The 13,726-nt window shown below is 36.7% G+C and overlaps 1 protein-coding gene across 1 annotated transcript in view; it reads right to left on the bottom strand.

Annotated features, from left to right (window-relative positions):
* Positions 1 to 7,250: 7,250 nt before the first annotated feature.
* The window catches only part of SNX4 (sorting nexin 4), a 51,264-nt gene continuing 44,788 nt past the window's right edge, over positions 7,251 to 13,726 (bottom strand). Inside the window, exons 12-14 of the mRNA XM_031683622.2 lie at positions 12,694 to 12,839; positions 11,421 to 11,535; positions 7,251 to 8,429 (exon numbers count right to left, since the gene is read on the bottom strand). Of these exons, the coding sequence (XP_031539482.1) occupies positions 8,382 to 8,429; positions 11,421 to 11,535; positions 12,694 to 12,839 (309 nt within the window). The 3' untranslated portion in view covers positions 7,251 to 8,381. The remainder of the gene's footprint in view (positions 8,430 to 11,420; positions 11,536 to 12,693; positions 12,840 to 13,726) is intronic.

Here is a 13,726-nt window from a genome sequence, read left to right as displayed (position 1 = left end):
GTTACACCCAGGTATCACTGGCTTCCTTCCCACCCGCCAAGGTGTCACATACACAGGCTCAGGTTTAGGAGAGAATCTGAGAGGTGTTTGTAACGGTAACAGTTCAAAGTTCCTGCTTGGCTGAAATGCAGTGTTTATCCCTTTCATTCAGCCAATTGCTTTCCTATGTCCTCCCCCAAAACCACTCTTTCCAGGTGCCCCCTGACCTGGTGTGGGGGCTCGCCTTATTCTTCTTCCATTCCCCCTCCCTGGCTACTGAGCAGGTGGTGAGATGGGATAGACACAGAGGTGTGGGCAAGCCACCCAGGCCCACTGGTTCAGGAGACAAATACAGAGAGAGAACACATTAAGGAAGGAACACTGTCCAAAAGTCGGGAATCTGTATTCACTGGCTGTGTGACTGTGAGCAAGTCACTTCCCCTCTCTGGTCCTGTTTCCTCATTTTTACAATTAGGGGAAATCCTCTCCAAGCTCATTTCTTGCTGAAGATTCTGGAATTATATCATTGAAAAAACTAGAGTCTGTTTCAAGGGTCATACAGATTCTTCAACTGAGGACATCATCCCTTCCACCAACTTACCAGGGCTGCGGAGAGATGGAAGGAAGCGGAAGTGGGACTCCCTGAGCCTCCGCTGAGCCACAGACCAGGCATTAGATCTCACAAAGGTCTGTTACTGAACCAGGTTCCAGATTCGTTTTGCCCCCACGTAGAAAACACTGAGATGTTACAGCGAAGAGAAGGTTTATTCACAAGGCAGCCAAGCCAGGAGAAGAGAGAACAAGTCTCAGGTCCACTCCCCACAGGCAAGGGTATTTCTGGGATAAAGACTAAAGCAGCAGGGCGGTCTGAGGTGTGGGGAGCATGCGGAAAGGTGATTGAGAAAAGGTGTGGTCATCACTTTTCTGTGCAGGTTTAACTAAGCTACAGGTGTCGGCAGGTTGAAAAATGGAGGCACTTGGCACCATCTGAGGGTGGAGTTCTCAGTCCTCTGATGTCAAAAGGTCACCGAGAGGACACTTGCACATGCCCAGTTAAGAGGGTTGGTGGTCCTAGCCAGTCTCAGTCAGCTCAGCTCTAACTAGACACAGCTGACTCCCAAGTTCCTGGAAATCAACTCAAGCAAACATCTTATTGTTCAATCCACGTGCTGCCTGGAGGATGTGTGAGTCATCTGTGGGCGACCTTGATTAATGAAGGCAGGTGAAATAGATTTGACTCATGGATACCCACGGTCTCAGGGCTGCCACCAGGACTTGGGGCAGTAGGGCCAGGGTTCTTCAGTCGTCCCCACCTCACCAACACAACAGCACAGAGGTAACACTGGGGTTTCTATCAGACCTGACCAACATTTCTGATATGCTATTAAGTCCTAGGAGAAGCCAATCCTCCGTGTGGAAGTGTGTCTATAAGATGTACCTACGGAGATAGATCTAGATATATAGAGAAAATTGTCATCTCTCTCACTTCATGTATGTATATGAACATATAGTGAATCAAGAAAAGGAGAATTATGTGGTAAATTCTTACATTAGGGATGTAAGGGAGACAGGGAGGGACCATACCCTGGTTCACAAAGAGGATCTTCAGCTTGCTGATGGGCGCTGAGTGGTACCCAAACACTAGCAGTGAGCAGTCTTCCTGTATGCTGCTTATGCTGGGCGGACCTCTGGAGGTTCAGACTTATTTCTGGGTCCTAAGTTTTGAGAAGGATACTTCAAACCAGAGGCTTCCAGGTAATATCAGCTCAGGTAGGGTGGATTCTGGAAAGCATGTGAGTGATGGTGGAAAGAAATGGGCATCCAGAGCCTGGACAAGAGCAGATGGGGAGGAATGGAGTCTTGGACACACAAAGGCAATGGGTATTTGGTTAGCGTAGAAATAGAGTTTTTACTGAAATCTGAGTAGAAGGAAGAAATATTAGTTACAATGCTCACACACACATCCACACGTACAGTTTCACCCTTGGGTCGCCTTTCATTCAGTCTGCTCCCCTCCATGACTTGGCTCATTCCCAGGGTTCACTTTCCACCTATCTGCTATCTGTCTCCCAAACCCATCTTCAGCCAAGACCCCTCCAGAGCTTCAGACCTGCACATCCAACTCCCTCCTGGTCCCCTCGACCTCGATGTTCTCATGCGCAGCCAGCACAACATGCCCTAAAGTGAACTCTTCACATTTTTTTTAATATCCAATTAATTTAATTTAATTAATTTATTATTTTTTTGGTGGGTGTCAGGTAATTAGGTTTTATTCTTAGAGGAGGTACTGGGGATTGAACCCAGGACCTCACGCATGCCAAGCATGCGCTCTACCACTTAAGCTATACCCTCCCCCCTTCACCACATATTCAATGATCGCTTTAGGAAGGGCTTCAACTTTTACCGGCTCCGTTTTCACCCATCATGTCTGGAAGGCAAGGAAGGGTATGGAATGTGTCATTTATAACTAAACTCTACTGTGGTGGTTACTATTTCCATTTGCTTCTGTCCTTAGAATGAGTTGTTTTCAACTTGGTTGCTCACTGGAAACACCTGGAACAGTTTGAGAACGTGCAGATTTTCCAGGTGCCACTCAAAAACTCCGTGAATTTTAACTTTTATTTTTCTCAAATTTTCAATCCCACTACTGATATCAACAAAAGTCAGTTATGCTAATTAACAAGTCATAAATTTCACCCCTGAAAATTCATTTCTCACATTTATTATAGTCAGTAGAAAAGTTCAGGGATTAATTTGAAGGAATGAATGTCTTGGCCCTTAGAACCATACTTGACCAGAAAATACACCTAGTGGATACAGTCCTCTCCATCATTCTCTTAAAACTTACCACCTCTGGGAAGCATTATCCACTTGACGCCTCCAGACAGAATCTGCCCTTCATTCAGCCTCTCTGAGCATCAGTGCTTGATTGCACAGTATTAATTTGTTCTCACAATAATTCTGTCCTTTGGAGAAATTCTCAAATCACTTTCTCTCTCTCTCTCTCCCCGCAAACTGCAAGCTCAGGAGCAGGGAAAGAAAGGGGAAGGCAGCCAGGGCAGGTAGTGAAGGGGCTAACGTCCAGGCGGGCCCACACAACTTTCAGTGGCTCCCATGCTGCCCCTTGGTCTGGGGATGGCCCTGAGTTTGCTGCCTCAGACTTGCTTCTCCTGACAAGAAGCTGTCATTTTGGAGCCTCGATGCGCTGCTGGCTACCTTTCTGTACTTTTGATAGCTCTTCCCTTTGAACAAACGAAACATGGTTATGCTCACTTTGTGGGTGGGGGATGGGTAAAGTGTAGGCAATTCTAAATGGTAGGTCATTGCCAAATTATTTTAAAACCACCATGGGAATGAAATTAGACAGGAATGTTCTAGGATACATCACCGCTCCTGCATCAGCCGCTGCTTTGGTTACACATGCTACTCCTCACTCTCAGTCCCATTTTGACCAGTGCTGGGGCTGGAAACTCAGCCAGAGCCGCTACACGAAAATCCTCACAGGTCACCTCTCATAGATAATCGAGAGCTGACTTTTTCTAATGAACTACATGCTCAAACAGGAATTAGGAGACCATGAAGTCCACTCAACATTATTGGAAATACACTATGTACCATTTTAGGTAGGATATAAAACTTACCAATATGAGGCTAAGTAGATAAATTATGGTCTATATGGAATACTGCATGGCCAAAAAGCGATTGAGGTACACGTATTGACAAAGTGCACTTTTCAAGATAGGCTAAGTATGCACTGCACGCCCCCATTTGTGTGCATGGGTGTATACACATATATATGATAGACTGCTTCTGGAAGGAAGGATACACAGGAACCCAACAACAGTGGTTACCCCTGTGGAGAGCAACAGCGAGACAGGGGGTGGGGAACAAGAGAGGGTGCAACTTTTCATGTATAGGCCTATAGCACCATTTGGATTTTTTTTTTAACCATCTTCATATATTAAAAAAATTTTAATGTTTTCCTGAAATGTCAAGTATGAATTTCACAATCTACAAGAAACTTTGGTATGTCCTTCATCATTTACAATATTATAGGATCTTTGATTTTAATGCCATGGGGTCTTTGATTTGACCTCTTTTACTTCACTGGGTGAGGATGGAGGAACAGATCTTTTTTTTTTTTTTTTTTTTGCCTTTATGTGCTTATTGTGTATTTTCTACCTTTTTCTCTGCTTCTTATATGCTTGGGAAATGTCTGGTGAGATACTAAATGGTTCACAGTGGTTACATTTAGGGTATAACTTTGCAGTTGGTTGGAATAGCAGCCTTTTACTTTTTGCTTCATTTTGGTACTGTTGAAATTTTGTGTCATTATGTATTACTTACATAACAGAAGTCTAATTTTTGAAAAGTACAGATAAGAAATAATTACCCAAAGAAAAGAAGGTAATCTATCAGATAAAGAATACCCCCATACCTGCAGACGACAGGAATCATACTTGTAAAAAGATATCACTATACACCAAACAGCTTTGCAGCCAAAAGAAAGACAAGTTTTCACTACCTCAGTTTCAGGTGTAGTGGTTAAGTATTCAATGTATGTTAGCAATATCGTCTGAAATCAAGGCCTTAGCAACTGAGTATTTAGGAATTTCTTTTCTGCTGATGGTGCTTCTACCACACAGGTATGCGAAAGGGATGTGTTATTCATTTGCACTGTTGCTACTGAGTCAACTAGTTCCACCTTCAACTGAGGTTGATTTTATAACCATCTGCTAATTAACAGATTTCCTAAAACTTCTGCACTTTGAGCGCCCACCTCGTGAACATACTCCCTGTTAGAGCTTCAAGTATGAGGCATCATCTGCTTTAGGCTCAACAAATATTCTAAGAAAAATGAGCACAGGAATAATAGGGGAGGGAGATGGCTGAAGGGCGGCTGGGTGAAAGTCAGAGGAATTTCAGCATTGGTGGGAGGAGAGTGGGGGACAGGGACACATATTGTCTAGCAGGCAGCTGCCTAGTGATGGAATAAACTTTCCCAACATGAAGTATGATGTTAGCTGTAGGTTTTCCACAAATGCCCTTTATAAGACTAAGCTCCCTTCTATTTCTAGTTTGCTGAGTTTTGAATCATTAGTTTTGAATCTTGTCAAATGCTCTGTCTGCATGTATTGAAAATATCATGAAGTACTTCCTTTATTCTGTTAACGTGGTAGATTATAGTAACTGACTCTTTTAATTGTAAACCAACCTTGCATTCTGACATAAATGCTACTTAGTCATAAGGTATTATGCTCTTTACATACTGTGGGATTCAATTAGCTAATAGTTAAATGATTTTTGCATCTATGTTCATGATATATATAGATACACCACTTTCTTTTCTTGAAATCTTTGGCCAGTTTTGGTATTAGGGTGATACTTGTTCTCATTAACAAATTTTTTTTCTCATTAAAAAAAAAAAGTATTTCCTTTTCCCTATTTTCTGAAAATATGTATAGAACTAAAACTTTTTCTTCCTTAAATCTTTCATAGAATCCACTAATAAAGACATCTGAACCTGGAGTTCTTTTGTAGGAGTATTTCTGATAATAATTTTTTTGGGGGGGTAAGTAATTAGGTTTATTTATTTATTTTTTTGATGGAGGTACTGGGGATTGAACCCAGGACTTCATGCATACTAGGCATGTGGTCTACCACTGAGCTATACCTTCCAATAAACTTCTTTGATAAAAGGCTAGTCCCATTTTTTATATAAAACTCATATTAGTTTTAGGAAGTTATACTTTTCAAGGAATTTGGTGACTTCATCTAATTTATTGGGTTTATAGTTGTCCATAATATTCCTTATTATCCTTTTAATGTCTGTAAGAACTATAACATCCCCCCTTCATTGGGGATTATCCCTGATAGGGATAATCTGTGCTTTTTCTTTCTCCATCCAGTTTTGCTAGAGGTTTAACTTTATTAAAGTTACCAACTCAAAGAACCAGCTTCTGGCTTTGTTAACTTTATACTTACCTGTTTTCAATATCACTGATTTTTGCTTTTATTTTTAATATTTCTTCTACTTACTTTGAATTTAATTTGTTCATTTCCCCCCCTAGTCTCTTCCATCCTTTCAAATATATAAATATTTAAAGCTATATTAATTTAGGAAGCTAGTACAATTCTACTGATTTGGCCACGTTACTTTATTCCACTGGGTTCTTCAACCTTGAATGAAATTCCTAAATATTTTTAAGGAAAAAACTTCAGGAGAATCATAAATTCTACCCTGGAAGAGAATATGCATATAAATCTAAAAACTGATTATAAGGATATAAAAAGCCTGCCATTCCTGTTACATAACTCTTGGTTTTTCATTCCACTCCAAGCTGGGTATGTGTTTATTCTAAAGATGTTTGAATTTTAAAAACCCTCAGTTCCTGTTTTGGATGCTATGTTGTAATTACCAGTGACTCATTCATCCATACCCAAGTTTTTGGATGTAAATGAAGGTTAGGTATGACTTCAACTAATTTTAATGCTTTGACTACACCAACTACATCACTAGAACATTATCAAGGTGAAATTTTCCTCTGTTACTAAGTATTTAATGAGACAGTCCTCATTCTTTAGTTATTGCTTGTATATTTTTTGGATATCTAACTTCCCCCCTTTAAAAATTCATTTTGAGTTCTGATTTTTAAATACTGAAAGGGTTAATGCATATAGATTATTTTCTTTATACTTATTCTGGATAGTATAAAAAATTATTTCTGTCATAAAATTTCTTTACAGTTTTTTAAAAGGAATTACTGTGCTATTAAATGAAACTTTTTCAAAATCAATCCATGTCAAGATATTCCTACTTAAATATACACACAACCATGTGAATATTTGTATATTTCAGAGAAGATAATAAAATATTTTTCCTAATTCATCTTTTAAAACATAGGTAATCAACAGCCTTCTCAAATCAAGTCAGCTAGTAGAAAAAAATCTAACACATTTTACATTTACTCTAAGGTTAGGCTGGGAAAAAAGGCTTTTGATTTTTAAATGCCAAATGGAAAGCTATTTTAGTTCATGAGCCAAGAGATGATACAATTCAATGGAATGAAATGTGTACCGATACAGATGACTTGCTTCTAATAAAAATCATGTATCATTTCAGCATCTTATTGTTTAAAAAAACCAACATTTTGGCACAAGACAAATTTATACAATTAAACACTTCAAAACATAAACTGGCATATATTATTTTTGCACAGGGTATCAGATACTAATAGGTACAGACCACTGTTAATATAACAAAAATCCTGTGAAAATCAACACAATACTTCATTTATTTATTATATAAGTTTGGTAAACAGCACAAAAATTAAACATTTTAAACATGTAAAAAAGTCAAATGCTGAACAGTCCTGGAGATTTCTTTTTTTTACATAATTAGTAATAACGAGTACACATGTAGGGTTCTGCAAAGCAAGCAAAATACCAAGGGTGCTTGGCTTCTGAACATATACCACAAAAATACGCACAAAAAAAATATAATTTATCTTTACAAAAATTACAGCCAAGCAGTAAAAAAAGAAGGATGTTAATAATGAAGATACTAACACATATGTTCACTACATCTATCTTATACAATGAAATGCTACATCTTGTACCCTGAAATGCCATGTGTAGACAGCCAAGCAGAGTAAATTCAGGCTCATCACTGAGGTTAAGAATTACTTGAGAATTTAATGCTTGTCTGTAACATACTCATTTAAAACATTCTATATAGTAGTTCCAAGATCATAACAATGTATTCCACTATATATCTGAGAAGTTGAGTCTTCTTTGTTGGCAGTATAAAAATTTTGACCAGTATCAAAATTCAGGTAAAACACAAGTTGAAGGCATTTTCTAGTGTATGCAAATGTTATAGGGGCAGTAATGAATGTGGGAAAAATTCTTAGATTTCACACTAAATTTCTGCTGAGCTTTGTCAAATCAAACAGCACAACTATAAGGCAAGAAAAAATAACCCCCTATAACAGATTAGTGGGTCTTAACAAGTAAAGATAAGAATCCAATCTGAGGAAAAAACTCCCTGCATAAGCAGATCTGAAACACTGAACAAACATTGAAACAAACATCTAGAAATTACCTAACATCTTGATATTCGGTCACTGGTTCAGAAGCCTGACAATTTGTTGGTATAATTTATCTAATTAACATTTCAGAATCAGCACCAGTCCCCAAAACCTCAAATTATAATATTTAATCTTCATTAAAATACATCCTTTTTGTGCTATATTAACACTACTATAATCAAGTTAAAGGAAATTAAATTTACTCAACTTATTATATATTTTTGTGTATACTGGGTAGCAACTTAAATTTTTTAATTTACTTGTGCTTCTGTTTTGGGGCACTTTGATTGAAGAGAAATTTATTTCACAGGATTACATCTTGCTAAAGCATTCCTTAGCATTGGTCCAAACTTGAATTCCCTTTAAAAACAAACAAACAAAAACCAAAAAAGCTTTAAAATGTGACTTTGGAAGGATTCTGGAAGCCAGTATTTGGCTTACTGGTATGGTATGTTAAGTTTTGTTTTTTGGAGTAATTAACAAGTCCAGCAAATATGACACTATTTCTGGCAATAGCTAATATAACTGAATGTCAAATACTTTTGAAAAAAGTAATAGAATCATTTGTATGAGTCTATCTTCAAAACAGAGAAAGAACTCCTACAACTTCTTTTTGAAAAACTGAGTTTTCAGGTTCCTAACAAACTTATTTACTCATATCACACATTCATATTTTCTCTATAAACCAAATTTTATAATATTTGAAACCGAAGAAAGAACCTTATTATCCTAACAAATATAAAGTAATGTATTATTAGTTTATTAGTCTAATAACTAATGTTTTGACAAAAACCAATTAAGTACTAAATTATCAACTCCCTCTCAATGGTTTTGGCAGATTAATTAGCAAAAAACTAATATGCTATAATATACCTAATATGTTTAAACAAGAATTCATGTTTGTAAAATGTAACAGTAAAATCTAAGGAAGTGGTAGAAATAAAGGTATGTTTTCAACAAACAAGACATATATTCTCCAATACCTGCTAATTTATGAAGAATACTTTCTTTAATACTTAAACATTAGTCAATATTTTTCAAGGTTTCAAACAATAGAAAAAAAAATCAGTAATCCTTTTAGCTTTTTTCCTCCCTGATGGAATACAAAAAGAAAAAGAAACAAACCCTACAAAAATCCTTTAAAATGTCTCAGATTGCCTGGATAAAGTAGTATCTAATGGGACTATTCATTGCTAGAAAGGATAACATACATCTTACGTGCACTGTCCCAGTAAGATGTCCACAGGACAGCAAATGAAAAAAAAACAAAACTACACACTAGCATATATAATGCAATCCTGTTTTTATGAGAAAAAGGAAAGTGTTTATTTTCTAAATAATTGTATTTGTACAAATAAGTCTGAAAAGATACACATGTAACTTTAACAGTGATGAGTTTTCAAAAAGGGATCTGGGGGAAGAGGGGGAGAATTTTTATTTAATATGCTTCTGGCTGATTTGAATTTTCTGCAATGAGCATGTATGTTATTTTTATGGTAATTAATTTTTTTAATTTAAAAAGATAAAAATAGCTTGAAATATATAAATACCCATATGCTGATGCTAATCTTGACTTCTCATAATTTTAAGTTTCTAAAGGGATAGACTGGGAGTTTGAAATTTGTAGATACTAACAGGCATATGTAGAATAGATGAACAAGATTATACTGTATAGCACAGGGAAATATATACAGGATCTTGTGGTAGCTCACAGCGAAAAAGAATGTGACAATGAATATATGTATGTTCATGTGTAACTGAAAAATTGTGCTCTACACTGGAAATTGACACAACATTGTAAGATGACTATAACTCAATAAAAAAAAAGTAAGAAAAAAACAATAAAAAGATAAAAGCACCATAGATTTTCAAATATAAAAATCTATTCCACTTAGGGAAGAAAATAAAACATGATGAAACATTATAGGACTATTCTCAAGAAATAAGGTGAACATACACCCTTATTAATCTTGTATGAGTAAACTCCTGCTTACTACAGTTATCATCTGAGGATACATGAGTAGATGCACAAGACATCCAACAATATGTTCAAACATGCCTACAGTAATATCTTTTTTATTCAGAGATTAATTTCTAGCACCCTAAACCATCTCACCCTAAGCAAAGTTCGGGGAAAAGTCCTGCGAGCCATTATATAAAGTCTACGTTCCACTTTGGAAAAGAAGCAAATGGGAGATCACAGGAGCTTGTTAATGAGAATTTTATAGGAATAAAATAAAACAAAACCAACTTTACAAACCTTTGTTTTCTGATCTTTCAGACCACCTGAGACTTAAAAAGGCAGATTAGAAAGAAGACTGTAAACAGGAAGCAACAGAGGAGCTGACAGGACGACAGCAACAGAGACAAAAACACCCCGAACTTCAGGACATTCAACCACCAGCATTTGCAGGTTGACCAGATCTAAGTGACACAAAGATCTACGACACCAAGTAACTTACAATTTCACTGAGGCATACGATAAATCTGGCCCACTGACTAGTGTGTGAGTCTGATGTTTCTATCTCAAAATAGCTTTGTTCTTTACAGTTACTACTGCTGGTCAAAAAGGGCTGAGAAAATGATGGTTCTAAGCCAGAAAGTACACATTTTGGATAAATTAAAGCTTAAGAATGTTTATACGAATGTCATTTTTCCCTCCAAGAATGTCTTCATAAATACAGTAATCCATCTTACTATATGATTTACCGAGATAACATGTTAAGTGGCTCAATAAATTGTGAAGTGTTAGACAAATGTAAAGCACTGGTATTGACTGGTGGTCACAACTGGATCTTGGGTTATAAAAAAGAAGTTAATATTACATATTTTGTTCTTTACAACACCATTTTAGAATGATTTCCAGCATTGCCAAAATATTTATTTTAAACAGAATAAGCTTCAATGTTCGTATCTTCTACCAGATATCAGCTACATAAAGGATCTACTCTGACAGAAAAACATGTTATAACCACATTTTCCCAAAATAATGCTTAAACTATTTTCCAATCAAAGTATACATTACTGTCAGGAATGGTATTTTACTGCTCTGTCCAAGAACATCATGTAAACAAAGTAATGCTGTTAGTACATATTTTCAAATACAAGTTATAAACGGGGCACACAAATTTGGAACTTTGGATATAAGTGGAGACTCAGTAACAGATAATTTGGTTATGACACTTCTTTCAAAATTAAGTAGAAAAATTGGGAAACATTCTGAAAGAGGAGAGGAATGGGTTTTAAAAATGCAAACAATGAATACGCTGGTCCAAATAAGAGAAATTGGTTTTAAAGAAATTTGTAGGCATCTGTGAATATATGTGTACCTTCACTAAAACCAAAACCTACCTTTTTGCACATACTGATCTGCATGACTGCATAGCTTATGAGGGCCTCCTTTAAATCACGGTTCTTTTGTTCTTTGAAGCGTTCAATATCAGCCCAAGCATTTTTGACAAATTCTCTAAAATAAAAAGGTAAAGTCATTATTATTCTTACTTAAATTAAGTAAACTATATATTATAAATTCAAATCACCACTTCTCATTTAAGTTGGGTTTTCACTTGTCAACATAGAGCAAAAAGCTATTACTTGTATAAGATAATTCTATTTTTCTCTTCCTAAAAATTATAGTGGGGGAAAAAAAGCAGACAATCATATATACTTCTACATTTTAATAATCTCTATTTTTGCCACAAGAATTCCAGCTTCAGATTATTCCCGTGAAACAGATGTGAATGGCTCTGTGAAGCAGCTCACAGCCTAAGAGATACCATATGAATCTGCCTTCCTCGGGTCACTGGAAAACATGTATTCCTTTCCACCAGATGGATTATGTATCACATTTATCATGGACTTGCTTTAAATGACAACTAGAGTTATAAAAATTCTGAGAGACATTTGTCTTTTTAACTCTATTCATGAAAGTTTATTTTGACTTACTTGATGCCTGCAGTTCTAAAAATTAACAAAACCAACTCCAAATCAATGACACACTCTTGGTCTGCCTTGGTCTACCAAATGACTGTCAGATGAACACAACAAAAAGAAAAATGAGCCCAACAGTCATGGCAGATCTTTGAGAACTGAATTTCCAGAAATATACATTCCAAGCCCTATGCCAGGTGTTGGGACATAAAGATGAAAAATGACACACTCACTGACTTTGAAGGGCTTGTAACGTAGCCCAGGACAGCCAGACCATACAACCAACCACTCAGTACAGAAGTGCCATGCTACAGGGGCACGAAGCGCTATGAAAGCCTGTGCAGAGAAGAGGAGGCTTCCCAAGGGAAGTAACAAAAGAGCCGGGCACTGAAGAATGATCAGGCTTTTAACGGACAAAAAGAAAGGGCAGAGGGAATGTGCAAAGGACAGAAATCATGAAAAGTGCAGGAGAATAATATTATGAAGCTCAAAGCTTTCTTCTTCCTCTTTCTCCCACCCTAAAACAACTGTTACTATATAACATGAGTTTTGACTAAAATTTCTTAGGAATCCAATCACTGCATTTTGGAAGACCAGGCTATATCCAGGGATGCTGAAGAAGCTGGGAATGGTCATAAACAATCTGCCACGTAGCCTCCATGTCTAACTTTGTTAAACATCTCAGCATTTTTACCTGCCTTCCAGATTTTTAGACTTAAGCTGTTGTTCTCCTTCACTTATTTGTTCTTCTAGCACCTTTATTCTGGCTTCTCTCTGCTCTGGAGTTTCTTGACCAAAGAGCTTGGTAGTCATTCCCTTCAAAGAAAATGTTCTCACGGTCTAAAATGAAATAGAAACAGATAAACAACATACATAAACTGATGTATTATTCAGCCTTAAAAAGGAAGGAAATTCTGACACATGCTATGCCACAGATGAATCTTGAGGACATTATGCTAAATGAAATAAGCCAGTCACAAAAGGACAAATACTGTATGAGTCTACCTATATGAGGTATCCAGAGTAGTGAAGTTCACAGAGAGAATGATGGCTGCTAGCGGCTAGGTGGAGAGGGAAACTAATAGCTGATAAAAATTTAATACATACAGAGTTTCAGTTTTGCAAGATGAAAAGAGTTCTGCAGGTTGGTTGCACAACAATGTAAATGTACCTACTACTGCTGAACTTTACTATTAAAAATGGTTAAGATGATGAATTTTATGTTCTATACATTTTACCACAATTGAAACATTTTCTAAAAAAGGGAAATAGAAACTTTAGCCATCTCTCTGCTAGCTCAAACAGAAGCACCATAAGCCTTACAACCAGGGGGCTACTACTACAATTTCTAAGACTGGAAAATATGGAAGAGTCAAAAAGGGAAAAGTTCTGAGTTTTTTCATCACATGGAAAACTTCCATGGTGAAGTACAGGCAAGTTATTTCTTTATGTTAGTAGTCATACTCTTAAAAATTACTCTGACATAAAAAAGATAAAATTCAACAAGTAACAATGGAAATAAACCGAAGTAAAGAAACTTAAAAACCTGCAAAACTCACACTGAAACTTGGGTATCTATTAATAAAACAAGATGTCTAAACCCAAGCCTTAAGCTTCACTGCTTTAACATTTCCTCATTCTCTGCAGTTTACTGAGGGAAACACTTTACCCTTCACGTGTAGGAGTAGAGAACCAAGTTCCCTGTTTCATGGTCAAAGATCTTTTCC

The sequence above is a fragment of the Vicugna pacos genome, chromosome 1 (genome assembly GCF_048564905.1).
Source record: "Vicugna pacos chromosome 1, VicPac4, whole genome shotgun sequence".
Classification (NCBI taxonomy): domain Eukaryota; kingdom Metazoa; phylum Chordata; class Mammalia; order Artiodactyla; family Camelidae; genus Vicugna; species Vicugna pacos.
This window is presented reverse-complemented; position numbering and strand designations above follow the sequence as displayed.